This window comes from Bactrocera dorsalis, unplaced genomic scaffold (assembly GCF_023373825.1).
Source record: "Bactrocera dorsalis isolate Fly_Bdor unplaced genomic scaffold, ASM2337382v1 BdCtg020, whole genome shotgun sequence".
In the NCBI taxonomy this organism is placed as follows: Eukaryota; Metazoa; Arthropoda; class Insecta; order Diptera; family Tephritidae; genus Bactrocera; species Bactrocera dorsalis.
Window position 1 is genome coordinate 99,070 of NW_026038071.1, and position 24,187 is coordinate 123,256.

At 33.0% G+C, this 24,187-nt stretch overlaps 2 protein-coding genes across 5 annotated transcripts in view; one reads left to right on the plus strand and one right to left on the minus strand.

Moving 5' to 3' along the window:
* The first annotated feature begins 7,358 nt into the window (after positions 1–7,358).
* LOC105228184 (ribosomal RNA-processing protein 8) lies at positions 7,359–8,959 on the plus strand. The gene is made up of 2 exons (XM_011207896.4): positions 7,359–8,720; positions 8,797–8,959. The coding sequence occupies exons 1-2, from the start codon at positions 7,561–7,563 to the stop codon at positions 8,798–8,800; spliced, it is 1,164 nt and encodes a 387-aa protein (XP_011206198.2). The 5' UTR covers positions 7,359–7,560; the 3' UTR covers positions 8,801–8,959.
* Positions 8,960–11,200: 2,241 nt separating this feature from the next.
* LOC105228185 (neurogenic protein mastermind) overlaps positions 11,201–24,187 on the minus strand; it is a 37,882-nt gene continuing 24,895 nt past the window's right edge. For 3 of the 4 annotated variants that reach the window (XM_011207898.4, XM_011207897.4, XM_049461316.1), the window contains 5 exons: positions 17,030–18,988; positions 14,633–14,858; positions 13,753–14,574; positions 13,440–13,694; positions 11,201–13,374 (listed from right to left, as the gene is read on the minus strand). In XM_011207898.4, coding sequence (XP_011206200.2) covers positions 12,632–13,374; positions 13,440–13,694; positions 13,753–14,574; positions 14,633–14,858; positions 17,030–18,988 — 4,005 coding nt within the window. In that variant the 3' untranslated portion in view covers positions 11,201–12,631. Of the gene's footprint in view, positions 13,375–13,439; positions 13,695–13,752; positions 14,575–14,632; positions 14,859–17,029; positions 18,989–19,178; positions 21,514–24,187 lie in introns of those variants that run through there. The other variant, XM_049461317.1, reaches the window with a different exon arrangement.

A 24,187-nucleotide genomic window follows, 5' to 3' on the forward strand; every position in this document is an offset into this window, starting at 1 on the left:
ACGTTTTGAAGAATCAGATATCTCAAACGCATTGCGAGTAAATGTAACAGCAAACAGTTACATACATACATATGTATGTATGTGTATGCAAATAGTATACGATATGTAAAAGTATTTCTAAAAGCATTTATATACATACACACATGTACATATGGTATGTATGTACATACATACATATATACATATACATATGTATGCGTACAATTATGATTAGAAACTAAGATATCCATTAATCAAATGTTTAGAATTAAGCATAACACAAAATTTCTTAATTTGATTTTTAGACTCTTTCGTAGGAATCGCGGCTGGTTAGTGAGTTATTGGACCTTTTTTGATTTTAAATAATAACGCTTTGTTGACGTTGCCAGACAAATATTAGTAGCTTGATCAGTTCGTATCTTCATTCTGAACATGCACATACATTCGTATGTATGTACATACATATGTACATAGCTCCTACATCTATCTCGTTAAGATTGGTAACAGCATAAGGCAGAGGTAGTTGGTATGTATGATGATACTTTGTGCAACATGTTGCGAGAGTGTAAAATGTATACATATACTGTTGTAAAATAGGACAGTAACTCCGGTTTCATAGGAATAATGCACTGACTAGTTAAAAGAGAAAATAAAAAAGCCTTTACTTACATACATACGTACATATGTATATTAGGCCAAAAATTGTGTTGTGTGAAACACGTTTATGATCTTGCTTTCATACATATGTACAAACACATATCCACAGTATTTATAGTTTTTTTTTCAAATATTTTTATAGACTTCTAAGCATTCGTATCCAATGTGAATCAGTGAGGTCATTTATACAGTAAAATTCCTCATAACCGGACACCCACCGTCTCAGTGTTTTTGCCCGGCTAAGGATACTTATCCATATATGGGGGGGGGGTTAAGCAAAACGAGTGTTTAAAATATAAGAATATTCAATTGAAAACTACATATATACCTACTGAATGAGTCAATGTCTGCCAGAAGTGAATGATTATCTCACTAGTTGCCGTTGAGCCACCGTGAACCAGATGTCACCAGTGTAAGACAATTTGTGTGCTGTAATCATTTTACGTATTCTTTAAAAAAAAACTGTCTCAAATCACTAAAAGGTAAAAATAATTAAAAACAACTGGGAACTATACATTGTGTAGATTTTTCTTGACAAATTTCATGAAATGTTGTACGGTTTATCACAGATAATTTTAAGAAATATTACCAAATCGGTTTCCGTGTCCGCGGATTAATGAAAACATTGCGTTCACGAAATTTCTCTAGTAATGGGAGATGTCCAGCTATGAGAACTGTCCGTAATGGGGAATTTCACTGTACTATATTTATGCCATATATGAATGCATGTACATTAGACTGGGTTGATTTGTAGCCCTAAATGACAAAGATTTTTTAAACTTCGCGGTGAAAATCATCAATAAAAATACATCCACACATATATGAAGCAAGTACAGAGTTTATTTACAAAACTGTATAACAATAAACAAATAATAAATATATATAGTATTGTATATTCAAATATTTAAGTAGAAACACTCATTGCCTTAACTTTGAGATTAAGCCATATAAGCGGTAAAATTAGTCATATTTCAGTATTGTTCCTGAAACCTTCAGGAAGCTTAATATTAGTTCTCCGATTTATCGTGTCCTAGCTCATGTAGTCTATGGAAGTTGATTCATTCGCAATACATGTGCAAATCAACATATTATACTTACCAAGAATATATGTATGTATATGGATGTTTACTTTTTTAGTTCCAAGTATATTGCAATATGACTTGTTTAACCAAGTTATTTCTAATAGGTCTATATTTTCTTTGAGGTACTTATAAATATTATGTTAAGATTACCTTTCAAAATGCTATAGAGCTGCATATGAGGTAATAATTTTAATTCTGTGTGCCTTCAGAAGAACTGAAAGAAGTAGAGAGTTTAAGTAGAATTATTGTGTAAATGAAAACATATTCCAGCTTCTAGTTTGGATGATGTACATAAATACAAACCTCATCACATAACAATAAATTTCAAAACTAATGGATGTACGTATACATATATGTATGTATGTATGTATGCTTATATATAATATATACCAAAGTAATGCAATATATATACATATGTATATATGTACATATATATAAACCAAAAATCAAAAAAAAATTAATAATGCTAACTCTGGGTTTGAAAAATGATATTCTACATCTTGGCTTATTAATGATGTGTTTTGTTAAATTTTCTTCTCTAAATAACATTATTAATATTGATCTAATCAAACTTCAACTTATTTTTTTTTATAATTATAAATAATAAACATATATTTACCATTTTGGTCGACGACTTTTTGCGATTTTTCCGCTAGAGACATTATTCCATCAGTGTAAGACTTTCATCAGTATAAATCGAAAATTTTAAATTTCCAGAACGGAAGCGATCCATCCATTGTTGTGTTACACGAACTGATACAGCATCGTTTCCGTAAACTTCACAAATTTCATTGGTGGCTTGCGTGGCATTCTTCCCCTTTTTTATACAAAAATTTCAAAATATAGCGAATTTTTTCATTATTTTCTCTCATTTTTGAACAGCTGTAAATTTTTTTCAACTTCCGCGTATTTAATTTTTTTTTGGTTGAATGAAGCTTAAAATCTCCCTTTTCCAACACTACTGACATATATGGTATGACACAATGTGATTGGTAGTACTGGAGATATACTATACGACTGCAACGACATCTATTGACAAAATACGAAAAAACTTTTTCGACTACCCAATATGATATACATAAATTGACCATTTATAGTGTATTTGTATACATAGGGATGTAGTATCTTCAATATTTCATAAAAGCGCGATTGCTGTTAGTAACATCAGGAATGTTCCACTACGTCACATCACATGAAATATCGATTTGAATTCCCGTTTCCTGACTACTGTCAAGACCATAAGGAATCACGTGACTGCGAGGTAGTAGCAATTTCCCACGTTAACGGGGCGCGGATAAATATCAATTATTTTTTGTATTGTTGTTACTTACTTGACCTTTCGAATTTGAAATTTACAATACGTAGTCTCAAAATAGATTATATAAAGCAGTTGCAAATAAAATGCGAATTATTGAAATTTTTTTACTTAGAACTTTGCAACGCTTAACTATAGTTGCACTTTCTATACATTTTCTACATAGTAGACTTTAAGGAATAATTTTGTGTGTGGTATATTTCCAACCAATCAAATGCAGAAAATGTTAAGGTTACTCATACGCCATGTATTGTATATGCTTGTTTTTTAAATATGTAAAAATTATATATTATTGAAACTTCAATACATAAACTTTAAACAGTCCTGATACATTTTCGCTTGCCTTTTAGATAATGCTATCCCATATATAAATGTTAAATATTCTTAGATCGAACTTAAGTTTCGTTCTCTAATTCCTTCTATTATTTACGTGCGCTCTTCGGTATTTATTTTATTTTTTATTTTATAATTTTCCTCAAGATTTAAAATCCGCATAAACTATTTATATTCAACATAAGAAACTGCAAAAATTAACTAAGATTTATATAATTGTATCTACAATAAAAGATTTAGAGCATAAATTAGTACCGCATTCGTTGTTAAGCCGTTCAAAATAATTAATGTTAAATGATATCACATCTCAGCAACCCCAACAATGTTTCTTTTAGTTTAATATCCGCAGATATTAGTTTTTTGGAAGTTTGCATTTTTTACGTTAGACGAAATTCTAAACACCCAGTAGAAGCAATTATCCATTCCATGTTGTTGGATACTGACACTGTCGCACTCACAAGTACATACATACATATGTATGTAAACAACTGAAAAGGGCCCATACACGACACACATGTGCGTTCGATCTGTGTGAGTTCGTTTCGCCCATACACGACACACAAATCCATTTTGCGTTCGTTCTTCTCAATTTTATTTTTTTATTTATCACTTTTCGTTTTCCTAATTGCCAATTCATTTTTTATGGGATCAATAAATTCTGATACGAAATCTTTATTAAGGGGGATTCTCGGTTTTTCATTTTTACGATTATACTTAATTGGCGGGGAGGATAGAAAAAACCCTAAACGTGATATGGAATTAGGGCAAAGTTTATTATCATTGACATAAAATTATCTTCTCTTTAAAATAAAAAAAATAAAGAAAAGTCAAATTTGAATGTTTGATTTTAACATAAATCATTTAAAACTAAAACATTAATTACAAACCCGTTCATATTTTTACAAATTGGTATATTGTATACCATATAACCAACACTGCAATGTAGATACAGTATATTTGTTAATTATTCAACGATTTTCACTAGACCTCAGTTTTTCTTCACATGTTTTAATTTACATAAATGAAATCAAGAATTATAATAATTATGTTAATACATAAAGTTTATCATTTATACGCACCCTATTTTTCCGATCCCTTTTCGATTACACTTTCATAAGGCACATTTTAATTGACAACCGCACATCATCACTTAAATACAAAGACTAATTGCAGATCTTTACTTCGACTTATAAATTTTCGCTAACTTCAAATTTTAACCGGCTTTGTATCACCCATCCTTGTCTTCCCGTACCTTAAATTACACAACATTTCAATGTCATTGCCGTTCACACCATTGCTTTAATACATACAGATATAAATACAAAACTTATTTTAACATGTATTTAAGTGCAAACGGATATTCTATTTCTTTTCATATTGTCTAGAAACTCTCATATCGAAATAACCGAAATAAGCATTAATGAATATGTACATATGTATACACTTAGGTACATATGTACGTATGTATGATTTCCTATCGTGTGTATTGGAGCAATACTTACATATACACATATGTATGTATATGCATACATAAGTACATTAAATATTGTATAAAATTTCAAAGTTCCCTTGAATGTTGAAAATATGCTTAATTGCAAAAATGTCATTTTTCAAACTAAGGACCGTACTTGGATGAATCCATAGTATGGAAACGGAATAAGAATAGCAAAGGGTGTTAATAATATTTTATTAATACATATTTCAGCATGATAAAAAATACTTTATTACAAGTTATTTAATAGATTTTTAAATCTGCTTTTCATTACAATAATTTTCTAATGAAAATTTTTCTAGAATGTTATTTGTGTTTACTTGGGTACGAAACTTAAAAAAAAATCTCGCTGCGATGTGCAGTTATTGCTTGCTTATTATACACCCTATAAAAGTTTATACATGTATACAATGTGCGATACATACAAACAATTGTTGTATCCGGTTCTATATATTACTGTCCACCTCCTCCAATATATACATACATACATACATCTTTTCAACATATTTATAAAAACTTAGCAAAAATTTACTAGGTTAACTTTGGAATTTATTAATACGGTTAGTTGTTAATTAGTAAATAATTATTTTATTTATTTTTAATATATACAAATATCAAGATTTGCTTGTGGCAGTGATGAGCGATCCACATGGCTAGAATAGTATTTGAACCTCGTTATTAATAGTTTCAAAATATTATTTGAACAAACACAAAGTAATTATGTTTGCAGACAAACACAAGTAAATTTAAAATTTTACAAAATGAATCAAAGTCGTAGATAAAAGTATTGAAAGATTTATCATTTTCCAAAACCCGAACTTAAAATCACGCCCTTGTACATATATACACAAATGTATGTTACATGTTACATAAGTACATGCATAATTAGAGAACAAATTATTTATGAGAATTCAAGGCGGCAAAATATATTATAAGGTATGAACATTGAAAGCACGGTAGCGTGTGAAAATATAGACATACGCTACCCTCACGAGGTGTATAAAAGAGGATATAGCACGTACGGGCCGAATTTGAGATTTCATGAATTTGAGAAAAAATGTTTGCATTTTACAGAAATTAGTGTAAAAACAGTTAGAACTCAATAATTTCAATTAGAACTTTTTCGAAACAAATTGAACTTGCTATTATCAGTTCCCGGATATTTTAAGAAATGTCTGATTTAAAAGTTTCCAGTGCCATAACTCTTGTCTGGTACAATGACAAAAATGATCGCAAATAACATTCACGCAATCATTTAGTATATGAGAAAAAGGTTATATAATTATTATATGAGTTTATAAAATAAGTTTCGCTTATTAGGTCTTCAAATTCTGATATGGAACCCAAGGTAGATCTACCAGCTAATAGCTCAAATAAAAGTTTTCATATTGACACGTTGATACAAAATGGTGGCTAATGCTTCGAAGTTAAGATTGATTCCAGGGATTCAAACAAATTCATCTTAATCTGCATAAACTTTGCGGGAAAAGTACCTACGTTTTGAGCTCTACATCAATTTTTCCCAAATTGCAGACATATTAAAAAGGCTAATTTCAATTCATCTCAAAAACAAAAACCATACTAAAAGTGAAGCTCAACTTGTCCCGTTTTGTTTGACTATTCATACTTTAGCAACGAAATGAAGAAAGCCAAGGATGTGCCAGAATGAATATTTAGCTTTCAATGTCCCTCTCTAATAAAAATGGAGGCTGTGGCCTGGCAAAGCGTAAAAAGATGATAATTCAGGTAACAAACTGATTTGGTTTTTTCCTTAAGTAAAGGCTAAACAAATTGTACTGAATTATGTTTTTTTTGTGAGAAAGAAAATTTCAACCAGAGAATGTCACAGAATTCATTAAAGATTATTCATACCAGAGACTAATAAATTTACCACGAAGGACACTCCGGAGACCTTATGAAGTGTATGAAGGATAAATGATCAGGTAGCAGCTGAGCTGATTTCCTTCTTTCCTCAAGAAACTAATCATTTGTCCGAATCGCCGATGTCACATCTTTATGCATGTGTGTACGAAGTTATCATATAAACTAATCGATCAAAATCAAATTCTTGTATGAAAAGCTTTCTTTTTTTTGATAATATACATACATATGTATATATGTATTTGACAATACTTGTATTTGGCGAAAATAAATTTGGAATGTACATATGTATCTCCTAACATATTGTTCAGAAAGGACTAGTATAGTAAAGTTTTTTTCGTCTTTCATTACAGAATTCAATTCTGAGTCTATATGTATAACAAATACATACCAGGGATTTCTCTGAACATACATATGTACATACTTTCACGACTCGAAAGCAACATTGTAACTTGCTACAGACTAATATTAATAAATAAATTATTAGAGATAAATTGCGGTTTGATTATGCCATAAATTTCAACAGATACATTTGTGTAGGGTTCAGACAGAGAATGTACATTATTTATACATTTTACGTTTCTTATCGATCTATTACAATTTAAGAAATCAGCTGTTTGCTGTATATTAAGGCACGTGCAGTCGTGTTTGTGGCGTAGCATTTTTGTTTATTTTTTGTTCAATTCTGTTCCTCGGCTACTTTTCCAAGAGCGTAGATTTGTGGTTTTTATACCCAAATTACACATGAAATTTTTGACTGTGAAATAAACTACATACATATGTATAATTAGTTGTAAATTGAAAATTTTTAAAGTTACGAAATGCCAAAATTTTTTGTACCTACATCATGGGAGAATCTAGCAGAAGCAATGAAATTCCGTTCAAAAGTATCTTTGGGCGATAACAGTGGTGAGGCAAAGGCAGTCCACGCTATATCAAGTACTAGAAAAAAGAAGAAAGTCAAGAAACCCAAATTAGACAGGGATAAAGCAAAAGATTTGGCTAATCTAAAAGTCAACAAAAGTGGATTGGAATTTGGAAAAGTCCACAAGGGCCGAATTGACAAAAAAAATGTCGATAAAAATCCACTCTCAAATGCTAAGGTCGTAATTACGTCCGGATATCGTGGCCCTCAACCAGTTGATGCGCTATCATCCGCCAAATTAAATCTTAAGGGAAGGAAAAATCGCAGTAAGAGTGCACCAATCGCAGCATCAACTTCTAAAAAAGTTTTAAAATTGGCTGGGTCGGCTAATACTTCTTTAGAGAAACATAATTCTGATAGTGAATTAGTTAGACCAACAAGTTCCCAGGACATTGGATTAAAAGCTTTTGAAAACACTCTAAAGCAACAACTATTAGGTGGACGCTTTCGTTATATAAACGAAGAGTTATATACCATGGATAGTACAGACGCAAATGAATTTTTCAAATCAGATGCCGAAGCCTTTAATGCATACCACGCTGGATATCAGCAGCAGGTTGAAAAATGGCCTATGAATCCACTTGATCGTATAATAAAAATGATAAAACGATTACCAAAATCACTAGAAATTGTAGACTTCGGTTGCGGTGAAGGTCGTCTGGCTACGATGTTGCCCAATAAGGTGTATTCAATGGATTTGGTGAGCACACGCAGCGATATAATAGCATGTGACATGGCTTATACACCACTCAATGACCAGTCGGTAGATATAGCTGTTTATTGTCTGTCATTAATGGGAACGAATCTAAAAGATTACTTGTTGGAGGCAAATCGCGTTTTACGTCCTAACGGTTTGGTAATAATTGCGGAGATCCAATCACGATTCGATGATTTGCGACAATTTATACGCGGACTAGAAGCTTGTGGATTCGAATTACTGAAGAAAGATATTAATGAGCGGTTGTTTTATTTTTTTCAGTTTAAAAAGGTTCGAAATGTTGGAAAAGTAGTGCTAATACCGCCATTTTCTCTGAAGCCGTGTTTATATCGGAAACGGTGAGATATATCATATTTAATATGAATAATTTAAATTTAGTTTATATATATTTAAAAAAATTGATTCTTTCCATAGATAATTGAAGCATTATCGTTATGACTACCTACATTTCAGAAAGAATGCTACCAAATTTATACCTAAGTATGGTAATAAATAAAAAGAAAATGTAAACAGATGATGTAATGATTTTTGTCGATATTAATGAAATTTCTCAATAAATTATGAGTATAGATTAAAATCCAATTTGGTTTCCTTATTGAGTTACTAAGTCGCCGCAATAGCGCGGGCTATAGGACACCACAATGACATTGGCATTCAACATGTAAATATTAGATAAGTAAATTTCCCCGAATAACAAGTACTATGAATTATTCCTTCAATAAAAAAACCAAAAAAGTTATTTTAATTTTTATTTGCAAAAGTAATATTTTGTCATGTTTTCTTATGTTTAATATATGTAGTTTTTATTAGCATAATTATTTCAGTTACTTTTCATGCAGCTAGTAATTTTCTTTACTACTGTTCTAGTTACAAGTGGTTGCATATTGTGAAGATTTTTTTGTTGTAAAATAGAAATGATAAAATTACTAGTGAAGTGTAGTCGTTTTATTGTTCTAAAATATTAATATAAAAAGGATGACCAAAGATTTTTTATTATTATTTTTGTTAATACTTAGAAAGTTGACCCGATTCAAGCCGTTTTGATACACAGAATTCGTATTGTGAGTAAAGGATTCTGTCCAAATTTCAATTGTATACCGGCAACATTGACAGATATTTTCGGTCAAAAGTCAACTATAGATGTTGGGGTCCACATATTCGGTAAATACGGTCTTGAACAGTTTTGGTTGGATTTGGACAATTTTTGGTCATAAGGTGGCATACTGTAAGGGAATTATTACTGCAAATTTTTATTGAGTTATATTAATTACAGCTTGGTTTGTGTACTGGAAAGTGAAAGAATCAAATGGAATTTTAAATTATAGTCCGATTTCGCCCATTTTCACACTGTGACATAGGAATGTGAAAAGGATACGTACTAAATTTAGTCGAAATCGGTCGGTCGTTTACCAAGATGTGGGATTTTACCAAAATGTGGGCGGTGACACGCCCATCGTGCAAGTTTCATACCGGCTCTAATAAAGCACTCTTATACCGTTTAGGAGGTAAAAATTGATGTCTCTGGCGTAATTAGTTATTGATTTATTGCACTTTTAATAGTTTTGAACGTTATATGGGGAGCGGTACAGTGTCGGCAGAAGTTCTTATAATATTCGAGCATAGCAAATTTGGTTGTTGTAGCTTTAGTGGCTTAGGAGATATGCACATTAAACACATTAGAGGGCACCAAGTTAATTTTTACCAAATTTTATATCCACAGGTGCCCTTCGCTAGTACTATCCCCTGTGCCAAATTACAGTTTGATGCTTAGTTATGGTACTTTATAGTTTTTCGATTAATGGCGATTTGTGGGCGTGGTAGTGATCCGATTACGCCCACCTACGAACTCGTAATTTTTTTTGTACTAATTAACCTGCATATCATAAAAGCATTATGGCGATATATAAAAACGTATGTATTTGGTTTTTATCAAAACGAAATGTTATTGTGGTTAGCAACTTAATGTTTACCTTAAGTTTCTTATATGTCAAATAAGAAGATATGCCATTAGTGTACTTCTTGCGATTGTTTGTTTCCACTACATGTCTAGAGTATAATGATAAATACTACATAAATCATGTTTTGATTTATCTGTATTTCTGGTGGTTAATGTTATTTTTAATTAGATACTGTATTTTTTGGAATTCGGGATTTTGTTATTATAATCCATTTATAATGTGGTGTCTTCTCAAAGCTTTGTTGGTACAATGTTAAAAATAATAGTGTCGACACATATAAATGTTGTATGTATTTTTGGTATTTTTCTTAGCCAGGGCTGCATAACTATTAGGTTTAAAATTGAGGCATAAAACAAACAAAAATTATTTAACACTATATTAGTTGTAAATCATTGTCCTGAACTGTGTTTTTTATTATGTACTGTAGGCATATGATAGTAGTGAAGAGTGATATACAAATAATATCCTTTAGGTATTTTTCAGCATAACTTGTACACAAAGTTTTTGTCTACCTTAATTCTGATTACTACTAATATTTTTTTATAAGGATATTCCATGGTGAGATTATAAATATCTCAGCATATTCATATGTAAAAATACACCAACGCTGTTAAAACCATATTTTGCCTTATCTTTAAAAAACTTGCGATGTCTATATACGAAATGAATTCATCAGAATAGGTAGAAAAAGAAATTATGTACACAGATGTAAAGAAATCAATCAGAGTAAGGTGTCGTTGTTCTCCTTTTAAAACAGAAGATTTTCGAAAAATTTATTTCACTTATCTTTGTTTAAGCTGCTATAGTTAAGTGGAAGTGCATTTTCAAAACCCGTAGAAGTTATGTACAATTATCCATAATTTCATATCAATTTTGAATACTTTTACCCTTTTATTGATTTTGGAAGTATGTCTTAGATCTATTTGGATACATATATCTACAGTTGTATATAATTTGATATAACAATTTTAATCTACTTTGTAATTATTTGCTTAGCAACTACATTGTAATTAATAATTTTTTATTTATTATATTAATGTTTTATGCTCTAAAAACTGTCTCTTTTATTATGTACTTTTCACATTCTTATTAAATTTATCTTTTGTGATTGTATAATAAAACGAGTTTTTAGACAAACATTTAGTGAAGTGTATTTAAATATTTGCAAATATCTGTATAAATAAATGTTCCTATGATTTCTTTACATTTATTTGCGCTTGAATTTCAGTTTTATATCATAGTTTGGAGTGTGCATATGCCTAGTGTGTCTTTGATGTTGAGCTTAGATCTAATTTATATACTAAAAAATATTACGGAACTCATACAAGAACTAATAATAATTTCAAATATTGCCATTTGTTTATACCGCTGTTTGTTTTATTTCGTTTTGGAAATTATAAGATACTTTTTCCTTAGTACTTTTAGTTTCAAAATATTTTAATGTTTATTTTAATGGGTTGCTGCTAATAACATTATTTAATTATAGAAAAAATATCACCAATTTTTTTCTTATTACAGTTTTATTTACACGAAAACGTATACCTTTCAATATGAGTGTTTGTTTGCAGAAGTTTGGACACATACATATTAAAAGTTTTCTGAGAACATATTGTTTAAACATTATCAATATTCAAAACTTTTAACAAATATATTAAAATTTCTGTATGCTACACTATATCTACATATATCTATATGGATTCTCTAAATTTTCCGGCTGTCATGTTCTATTTATTTCCTAATGCTTTTTAAGTACATGCTATACATACATATGTGTATGTAATTATAAAGAGCATTATAGTAATGTTATTGAATTAACAATAATGATGATATAGGTGTATTATAAAGAGCGTACGTTACGTAATACATAAATTATTTTTCTTGACAAATGGAATGTTTTTAAATTAATGCAAACTATTAACTTTCAAGAATATTATCAGCAAAGAAATTTAGATTAGTGCGAAACAAAACAATATATGCATACTTTATACTTTAGGCTATATCAAAAATCAGTACAGAAGCCAGACATGTAGCCAGCTTTAGCTTACCACAAGTAAATTATTTAATTTTGTAATGCCGCTTTAGGATGGGCTCATTTGTAAATATGCAAGTGTATGTATGTGTTTTATATGTATATAAGTTAAGCTACTCAAATTCGATTTAAAGTAGTATTTCTTTTCCAACAGCTGATGAAAATTATTTTCATCCATTATGTAATGTACAATTAGGTGAATACTAGGCGTTTACCTGGCTGCAGTCACTTTCTTTGTTTTCTATTCGCCTCGGTTTCCGATTTACAGAATGTCTTGCAGATTGAAATTGTCGTTGTCAAGTGAGTTAATTAAATCCTGTGTGGAGAAATTGCCACTGTCCACCGGCAGGTTGTCGAGGAACTCGAGACATAAATCATTAGAACTGGCCACCACTGAATTAATTGTTTGATTTATGGCATTGACAGTATTGGAAGCTGCAGATGTATTGGTGGATTGAGCTGCTGTAGCCGCAGTCATGTTATTTCCTGTGATATTATTATTATTTGACCCAAGGTTGTTTGTTCCCGATCCAAGTGAGCCAGTGGTGCTGGCACTGGGCCCTATACTAGGTACTCCTACCGATCCGCTTACCATTCCGCCAGTACTTGCGTTGCTGCTTCCCACATTCTGACTGATTTGCATCATTTGCGTATGCTGTTGGTGCGCGGTTGCCGTCGATGCGGTTTGTTGAACGAACTGCTGTTGTTGCATTGTCATTTGTTGTTGCGACTGTGACATGTGTAGTGATGTCATTTGCATCTGTGTCATTATGTTACCCGGTCCGCCTTGTTGCTGCTGATGATGTTGCTGCAACATTTGTTGCATCTGTACGCTGCTTGGTCCTCCGCTACCACCGGCGTTCGCTAACATTTGTTGCTGCTGTTGGACCTGTTGCTGTCGCATCATTTGTTGCTGAATTTGTGATGGCGTCAATTGCATGCCGTGATTTTGAACACCACCACCAGACATAGGACCAACACCACCAGCACTTGGTAAAAAGCCTCCTGATTGGGAAAGGAACGAATAATAAACTTCCACTTTAAGATAGAAATGTAATATATATATTTACCACCGCCAAATGATCCAGCCCCTTGCCGCATTGGACCACCAGGTCCTCCACCAAAACTCATCTGTTGTTGCTGCGACATCATCATGTGGCGCCACTCCTGCTGTGAACCCATCGGCATACCATCTGGAGTAACCTGGACATTAGGAGGACGTTGTTGTGTTCCCATGGGACCATTAAAAACTCCCATGGATGAACGTGAACCAGCAACTGCTGAATGTTGCATGTACATCGCATGCTGCGGGCGCATCATTGGTCCTAAAAATACGGCATTTAAATACTTTTAAACATAATATATGTATATATTTTTTCATACCTGAGGGTGGAATAGGTTGTTGCGTCATTCGTCGCATTGCCGCTGCTTGAGCTGAAGCATTGGGAAAGCGTCCGCCGACGCCGCCAACGTTCTGCTGCATCATTTGTGCTTGCATAAGTTGAGCTTGCGATGCCTTGTATTCGGGCGGTGGTGGCCGCGATCCACCCATGTGCTGTTGTTGTATAGCTTGAACACGCATCATTTGCTGCTGTTGTAAGAATTTGGCTTGGTTAATATTCATCGGGGGTCCACTATTTGGCGTCGCACCCATCATCATTGCTGCTGCAGCAGTATTTGGTCCATTCTGGGCATTTATATGCGATAATGAATTGTTAGACATCATTCCGCCTAACCCGCTACCATTAGTCCCACCCATTTGATTCGTTCCACCAATACTGACATTCCCGCCCATTCCCGAAATGTTATTCATGCCACTGGGTCCAATTGTATCCCCTCCTCCTCCTCCTATCGTTACACTTTGTGGAACTGGTCCACCATGCACATTACCACTCACGCTGTTTGACTGTTGTCCCATTAAATTACCCACACCTCCAGGTACACCATTATTTGTATTGTTATTGTTGTTCGGAACGACAGGTGAGCCAACATTCGTCGATGATACTTGAGCCAAGGCCGCAGATGCAGCTGCAGCAGCTGCTGCTGCAGCTTGTGCTTGAGCTTGAGCCTGCGTTTGACGTTGACGCATATTGGAAGGCATTTGTTGATTCTGCTGGGTCGCTTGTTGTTGTGCATGCTGCTGCTGTTGTTGTTGTGTAAAATTCAGTGACTGGGTTTGCGAAATGGAGAAACCGTCTGAAGGTCCTGTGAATGATTACAAATTTTAATAGAGAAAATCATATGTAGTTGTGGTAGAATATACCATTTCCGTGATTTAGATTTTGATTTTGTTGCTGTTGAGATTGCTGTTGCTGTTGTGAATTTTGAGTATTTTGATGTTGCTGACCATGTGGCTGTTGTTGTTGTTGAGCGCTTGACCCATGAGGTTGCTGCTGCTGGTGATTAAAGAATTGTATACCCTGTTGCGCTGCCACTGATACGCTGCTCTTCATGTCCCCACTTAAATGAAGATGCTGACCACTTGAGACCTTTAATTAAAGATTGAAAAAAATATTGTATATACATACATTTATTTGAAGAAGGCGATAAAGAGAAAACTACTACGAATTTTATTTTAATAGTATTTTAACAGTATGCCGATCTTTTCTTACCGAAAGCAGATACATTCATATAGTATAGGCATATTGGTATCATATGATGTACATCCTCTGGTAGGTATATACGATAAATGGAGACAAATAGTTTTAAGACGACTACCTTTGATATGAAATCATTTTATATCAGAATGTTATACAACGAGCTTGATCATTGCTTGGGCTTGCCATTTTTGCTTCGGTTGCCTAATGTTAAACAAATTGATTTATAAAATTTAAATTTTGATTTAGCCCTATTTTGTAGTCCACTTAGCTTATGCTGGATTCAAAAGTGCAATTTCATAACTGAAATATAAAATGAATTACCACGTCGAAAAACAGTTATACTCGTACCAGTCAATTGTGTGGGAGAAAGCTCATAGCTCTGAATATCGCATTCTACACTGTCGGCACTTTCTTCTTCTAACTTAATACTTATGCATCCTTTGACTATCATACATATGTACCATGAGCCAAAATATTCTTACTTGCAGCCTGCTAGAGCAACAGGCAAATAAGAATTAAAAGACCAAACAAGTTACTTACAACATGCTTTTAACACGAGTTCGGATATCGATTATTCAACGAAGTAAAGTGCGCTCTCTTCTTGGTAAGGTAAAGCACTCAAAACTCTTACTATTACGAGTATATGTACATAGGTATAAGTGATATAGTTAGTTATATAGGACATAAATTGCGATAATATTTTATATTATCAAGCATTAAAACTTCTGACTGGGAAAATAATATCTGCAATATTGTTGGGGTGGTTACCTTACACTTGTTTTCTGAATGCAATCGTTTATATAAGAGAGTTATATTTGAAGATAGTGGGCACAAGCGCACTGCGAGAGAATCATGTAAGTCGGCTATTACACGAAGCAACTTTTGTTGCTAATTCTCGAGCGATTCTCTTTTGCTGTCGCCCATTACCTTCACACGAGCAACTTGAGTTGCGCAACTCTGTTCGAGTTTTTTTTTCATTCTCTTTCACTTTACTTTAACCCATTGTCGTTTCTTTTTCCTTATAGGTATTTGGGCCACTCTATCACATATAATTCAAAATTAAAACAAAGATTATATGACAGACCTTGACTTATATCACCCTTTTCACTATTGTCTAAATCAATTTGTATGACTTTCTCCATACATTTCACAATATCTTTAATTAATTCGATTTTTTCGTCATACTCCATTTTCTAAAATATTTATATTATATTATGTATATCTGTATACATATTTGCAAATTACTTACCAAAAGATGAAATAAAAATTTTTTAATATATTCAAAATATTAATTTCAAAAAAATATACGCAAATGCAACTATGTACTACGAAAGAAAGAACACGAATGCCGAAAAACCTCGCAGCGAACTGTTACGAATAAGAACACAAAGCGAGTTGCTGAACACTGGAAGTTCGGCGCGATTCTTCTCTCCTCGTCGCCCCCTTGCCAATAAACCAAGAGTTGCCGCAACAAAAGTTGCTTCATGTAATAATAGACTAAAGAACGACATGAGCAGAGTGTAAAATGTGAGAGTTTTATGAATAAATAATGACTACATCTCTTCATATAAAGTAAGAGAAGCAAAGAATGTACAAATAATTATGGTTTCAACTGTGTTTTCACGCTATGGTGTTTCCGGTCAAACATAGGCGATTGGGAGGCTAGAGAAATCTTTTCTCGACTTCACAGTGTTATTTTATATTACAAAAAATTAATTTGTGTACACATAAACATCTGATTTATAATAATTAGTTACTGATCAATTTTTATTCGAAACTTTTCTTGAAATTCATTGCACTTTTATACTAATATTAGCATCCTTTCTATTAATCTAGGTTTGACTCTAAATGAAATTGTGATATACCATAATATTTAATTGTAAGAAATATGAATGTATGCATATAAAATATCCCGATCGCGATAATTAATCGTATACTATTTTCCTTTTTAATTTTTTTTTGTTGGATAACCACCCATTGGCTTTCAAATAATATTCAACTTTTCTATTTATTGGTATCACCTTATACATATCAATAACTAGCACACTTAAGTCACATACCTGTATCCCATGAGCTCCTCCTTGTTGGGTAATATGCAATTGCTGCGTTTGTTTCATTTGCAGTGTTGTTGTTGTCGACTGCTGCTGTTGTTGCTGTTGATGTAGATTTGGCCCACTCTGCGAACTATTAGCATTGCCCGCTCCCGCATTAATGCCGCCACCGCTGCCATTTTGATTGTTTGAACCTGACGCCCCACTTACACTAGGACCACCACCCATGCCACTGGTACCACTGTTGACATTTAGTGGCGGAACGCTTTGCGGTCCTCCACGTTGTTGCGTATTGTTCTGGGGATGCTGCGCCGTCATATTAGGTGGACCGCCATTGCTACAACTATTCCCTACGCCGATTCCTCCACTAATACCACCCGATCCTGAAGGACCGCGATTCGGTCCTTGCATAAATGATTGACCGGCAGGGCTCTGATTGCCCGTTGCTCCCATTGGGGAGTTATATGGCGAGTATTGTTGTTGCTGGGTTTGTGGTTGTCCGGGTTTCGAGAAACTACCAGAGTTGTTATTTGGTCCCATTTTAGGTCCGTTCGGGCCATGCGAGTTTTGTGTTGGTTGTGGATGATTTTGTTGTGTGTGGTGTTGTTGTTGCTGCTGTTGGTGCATTTGAGCCTGCTGTTGTAGTCGCTTGAGATCGAAATCATTTTGTGAGGAATAGAAGAGCTCTTGCTTAATATCTAGAAAAGACTGTTGCATGCCAACAAATGGACCGGGACCAGCCATAGATCCATTGCCAGGAACTTTTTGCTGAAATTGAGGCAAATGCTGTTGTTGTTGTGAACCATTGGGCCCTATACCAAAATCGCTCCCGAAATTGCCATAATCATTATACCGATTATTTGGGCCACCTCCCCCCATTATTTGCCCCTGTTGTGACTGGTGCATTTGCGGCCGTGGGAAACCTCCCATACCGCCCATTGCGTTCTTATGCTGATGTTGCTCTGCCATTTGTTTTAGCGTTTGTGCAGCTAGCGATGTCATCTGACCGTTATCAGGACCATTTAAAAATTGTCGCATTTTGTTCATCGTTTGGGGATCGGCATGTGGAGGTCCATTCATAGGACCACCTATACCACCACTATTAGCCACGTTAGGCACGTTATTTGCACCACCTACATTCATACCGCCACCGCCATTTCCAAATGTTGCGTTAAAATCTGCCATCACATTTTCTGATTTCACATTCAGACTATTAATGAGGTCTTGTGCATTTGGTGGCTCCACCTTAATACCATCTTCAGTTTTAATATCTAAAAGTGGCTTCTCATCAAAACTAAATAAATCCGGATTGAAGTCTTGTAGATCATTTATGATATCATCACCCATAAGATCGGGAAATCCGGGAAAGTTACTATTTGGACCACTCTCTTTTTCTAATCCAGCCAGATCGGCAAAGTCCTGATCGGGCTCACGTTTGCATTCCACTAAATTCGATAGATTACCAAGACCAAGTTTTTGTTGCTGCTGAGTTGTATTTGAATTGTTATGTCCACTCATTAAGTTGTTGATATTAGTACCGGTAGCACTATTACCACCCCCGCCATTAGCTCCTCCGCTGTTTCCAGTGTTTCCACGAGCATTATTCGATATTCCGCCATTTTGCGGATCATTCGGCCCACCAGAATTACCGCCAGGACCAGTAGTCGTTCCACCACAACCACCGCTGCCAGTGCTGCCGCCGTTCCCACCGACGTCCGACTCGCTTTTTACGGAAGTGTTTGTGAGCGCCTTAACTGTGACATTCGTGCTTATTTGCTGCGGTTGTGAGTTAGCCGCTGACGTAGTGAACTCCAATTTTTGCACAATATGCACTGAGAACTTGGTTAGATTTTCAGAACCGTTGTTATTGTTGCAGTTATTATTGTTATTTGGCAGTTTGTGTGGCGGCTCAAATGTTTCAGAACCATTGTCCACGTCGTCCGCTGGCCGTTTTAAGAACTTTTGTTGCTAAAATAATAAGAAAAATCAAAAATTATTCAACAATTTTCACATATAAAACTTGATTATCTATACGTATTACGTATGTATCACAATTTTAAAACATTTGTATAAAAATTTGAATTTTAAAATATGTATACATACATATGTATATACATATATGCATCTATCTATGCAATAAGGTACTAAATTGGTTTACCCAAATATTCATTAAAATGATTAACTTATTTCCTTCCAAAGCAAGTCGACATAGAAAAGAGAAGCATCGAGGTGTTCTCTTAAGACTTTTCTATGTAACGTCCAATCGGAATTTGATTTGATTCGATTTCTTTCAAAGCTTTTAGTTTTTCCATTTCATTGACACAGTTTGTTATTTGAACGCAATTGCTATAAATTACAAACATTTTATTCTTTTTTTATTTTACTAACACTAAGCATATTACAAATAATATCACCGAATTTAAACTATTTATATCATTTTCTATATTGTGTATGTATATTAGTTTAGATGTTCATTTAAACCTCCTCGAATGTTGAAGTTGTCGTTTTGCCGCTCAAAATGCAAACCTCTAACACCCCTTGTCTCTGCTAAGAAGTTAATTTTACGTTTTTATAAGTAGAAACAGACTGCAGTAAATACATATAAGTAAAAATTAATAAAATTACGAGAAATACATATTACAAATATTTCGATGAAAATGTAGAGATTTTACTTAAATAAAGCTACATTTTTTTGAAGACAACATACACTTGATGCGTTCAAATCGCAAAAAGAATTATTTGTTTTGGTTCTTCACATAAAAGTTGCCTAATTTTAAATCGAAATATTATATTTATTGTAATGACTCTTCTGGCACTCATTATAGCAGAATTGGTTCATGTTATTAATAAAAGTGGTAAGGGAGTGGAGAACGTGAGTGTAGTTCTCTTTGCTCGAGTAAGTACAATTATGAAGATTTTCTCGTCGTTATATATGTAGATTACTGTACTATTAGAATGAGTGAATATAAAAATATTGTAAGTATCAAAAGACTTGTATAATAACGGAATCATTATCCATTAATATGCCCACAAAAAGGCGTTAATCGAACGAATCATCGCGTTTTTCGCGCTAACAAAATTTAGCTTGCGCATTAGTAAAGATGTCGAGCTAGAGAGAAAACAAAATTCCATCAACTAGTTAGAGAAATATCTCTATATACTCGAATAATTGGATCAGTACCTATTAAACCATGCTGATAAAAACAGATCTATACATTCTAGAAGGCCAACCCAAAATGACCGTTATTTTTGTTGTCGTAGGGACCGAAATAATCTCTAAAAAATGTTTTAGGAATTCCTGTTACCGAATTGAAAGTCCGAAAGTCTATCCAACTATCTGTGCAAGCGATATATGGGTAAAAATTAAAAAATCTTTGATAAAATACTCCTTGATAACATGAGAAGGTTGAAAGTGCAGACCGATGTAATAGAACCATAATATGTTTCCCTTACCAGATAAACTACATATGTATATCTAATTATAAGTTTCTGATTTTCCACTTTATATCGGTGTAAACTTAATGTAAATAGAGCCTCCGAGGTTGCCCTCTGTCACCTAAAAACGGTCGAAATCGGGTTAAACATTTTCAAGACCACTGATTCTGAACATGAAATCCATTTTTTTGTTGATTTTATTCCAAAAATACCAACGTGGGGCTTCACTAATATAAATCTTAATTTCCTTTTTTTACGAAGAGAAAATAATCAAGAAATATATGGATTAATTTTTGCGATTACAGTGGCTTCCTTTTCCTGGCATTGGACTTATTTACATATGTATGTAGGTACATATGTTTATACACTCACTATATCATATTTTAGTTTAAAAATGTAAACATTTTAATTGTAAATCTAGTGTCATAGGTATGTTATGTGTTTCTATGTTTAAGGTTGTTGCACTATTGTTTTTCTCTACTGTTTCTGATGTCACTTTGACCACCTCCACTTTGCGTATTACTATCTACATATTTGAATTCGATACGATGTCTCGCCGCTGCTGCAATTCTAACCATCATTAGCATCAGCTATGTCAATATCTCATAACTTTAATATTGCTTGCTTGAAACTGTGCCTATGTACATTTATTTATAAACTGTTTTTATTATTTAGATTTATTTCAATTAAAAATTTTAAACTTGCTATTGTGTTATTTGGCAAGTGTTATCGGTTTCGCCGTAGGTGTCGCCCTAATCGTGTATGAATTTAGGCTTCTCGTTATCGCAATAGCCAATTATGCTCATCTGAAATTTTCCGTGTTTTGGTCGTGTGGCGTTTGGCTGACAATTGAGTACTGACACGAGCCGGCTGTGGCGGAGTTCCCGATATGCGACAACAGCAGCTACATATGTATATCTCGAACTACCAAGCCAACGAGGCAGTCACCTAATCAAACATTTCGTCAGCCAGCAGTAGAGTCACAACCGCTGTAACCGTCACAGGAGAATCAAAAAATAAACGCATTGTGAGAAAGTTGGAAAAGCACTGCAAAACATTAAAGAGACAGCAACAGAGACGCAAAGCATAACAACGCACCAATGAACTCGAAATGCGAAAAAAAATCACATGCAATACATACATTTGCCCGAAGCAACATGAAACAACGGTGACATCCCAATGAGAGTTAAATAAGAGCCGTAGACATTGCGAATGGGAGAAATGGAAAATCTTAAAAATTTGAAAAACGATGTTTTCTGTATGCACCAGCAGTAATCAAGGTATGAGTCTAAAATGTAGTGAAACTACATATGTATATCAAACCAGTGATACCCATCAAAGACCAGAATACAAATGCTAACATGGTCAATAGCAGTTAAAAGCGCAAACGCCGAAAAGCTAGAGCAATATAGAGACATCATCTATGAAGGGATGTTCTTATGGGAAACCAAAATACAATAGACAATATACATACATACATATGTACATATTTGCAAGTAAAAACAACCCTCATAAAAACTTCATGCGGAAGCTATAAGTCTAACCATAATATCTGTCAAAATCAAAGTAAAAATGGATTGTCAAAATGTTTTATAACTTCTGAGTGAAATAACATTAATTTAACTTTATCAATATTCGAAATCGTAGAATCAAAAAGTAAAGAAATAATTATAACGTATTCTTAAATTGAGCGTTTATTGATTTTTCTTATATATTTCAACTTCCTTTGAATCAATATTAATTTAATATAAATAACTTTTAAACATATTTTAAATATCACATTTAAAAAGTATTGAATTTTCACCGAGAATAAGACAAAGAAATTCTTGTACGCGCATTTTATCAATTTCGAGAATTTTGTTGATAAAAACCTGTAGCAATATGCTGACGCTTTGGTTGACGACTCTGTTATTAAAACAGTAAAACTCTTACCACTGTACTAGCCAATGGATGCATGGTGAGATGAAACTTTACGAATATCTAAATATACATACATATATAGAGGCATTACAATATTCCCCACGCGATATCTTGTGTGCATAAATTGCATTGTTAAATAAAAACAAAGCATCCGTTGTGCATTGTTTTGATATGCTTATTACCTTACAATTAATAAGATTTCTGCTTGTCGTTTTCTTTTTCATAACATCTTTTATTCGTAGACTGCCCGATGGTTCACAACGACTAAGAAAGAGATCAATGTCAATAAAAGAGAATATAAATATTTGAACTTGCTTAGTTAAGGGGAAACCAGCAATTCACCACTACTATTATTATAATCAATGGCATAGTGTGCTCTCTGTATTATATATTTAAGTATATATGTAGGTACGTATGTAAGTATCTGAGTATATCTCATGGAAAAAACTTTTGGGCCAAGCTTTTCAATCCATACATTCATGTATATATTTACATTATAAAAAATATAGTTATAAGCGGGGTTACGAATTTTTTTATTTTCAAAATTATACTTTAAACATTAAATTTTTATTTTTTAATCCCGATGTTCTATTATGTTAATTCTAAAACATTTTTTTTTTTTTAATTTTTGACTATATGCTTGTGATACAAAATTTTCGTTTTTATTTTAGTTGGGATTTTATTAAAAAAAAAAATTAATCCAGTTAGCGAATTTTTTGTTTAATCCCGTATTTAGGATTATAAAGCAAACAAATTTAAATTTAAATGCTATTTCATTTTTTTTAATGCATTCCTGCTTATAAGTATATGAACTTAAGCATATTTACATATGTAGTTATATAATATAAAAATATATACATATACCGTATCATCTAATTTAATGAATTTATCTTTTCAACGAATTTGGAACTCGCTGAACGTTTTTGTTACGCAAACATGTATGTATGTACATATATTTATGTAAGTATACGTATGTATGTATGTATGTATGTAAGTATATATGAGTGAAATATTTGTTTTGCAACAAATGCCTTGTCAAAAATTCAATATCTCAAATAAGGTGAATATTATTATATTCCTAGCGTTTGGATAACTATTTGTATGTTTTTTGTGTTCAAAAGTCTAAATAATGATGATTAAACTCGAGGAAATTATTTTTAGAAAGTTATTCAATCGAATTGAATGAATGAAACAGTTTTAGTAAAGAATTTAAAAGTGTATAAAATGTTTGATGAAATTGGTGAATTCTTTCCAGAGGAGTAAGAAAATAATGACAATGCCAATCTCTTTTGATCTTTTATTCACCAGTTTTCAGTTGTCCAGCTTGAAATACTTTGTTAATATTCGCTGGCTGAACAGTTACATACATACATATATACATAAGTATGTATGTATGCACATACAATTCGTCTTGCGATACACCATATACATGCATACATACACATAATTAAAAATATATTTATACTTATATAATTTCTATGTTTACATGCACATACTATATTATATCCTATTCTTTCACTGGTCTTACAATATTAAACATACTACATTTCAGTTGCAAAAAATTAAATATAGACGTAGTCGACATCGGATACAATTTAGGAAATGTGCCGGAAACATGAAATACATACATACATATATGTACATATACAAATTCTACTACCAATTTGCAATAAAAATTAATATACATACATACATACATATGTGGATAATGTATAGCGATCAAGCCACACTTGTAGAATATGGAATGAAAGCACATAGAGCTAAATATACTATGTGCATGATACATACTTCATACATAAATATGAATGTCTT

Coding starts and splice junctions, on each gene's coding strand:
- LOC105228184 (XM_011207896.4), top strand. CDS start 7,561: ATGCCAAAATTTTTTGTACCTACATCATGGGAGAATCTAGCAGAAGCA.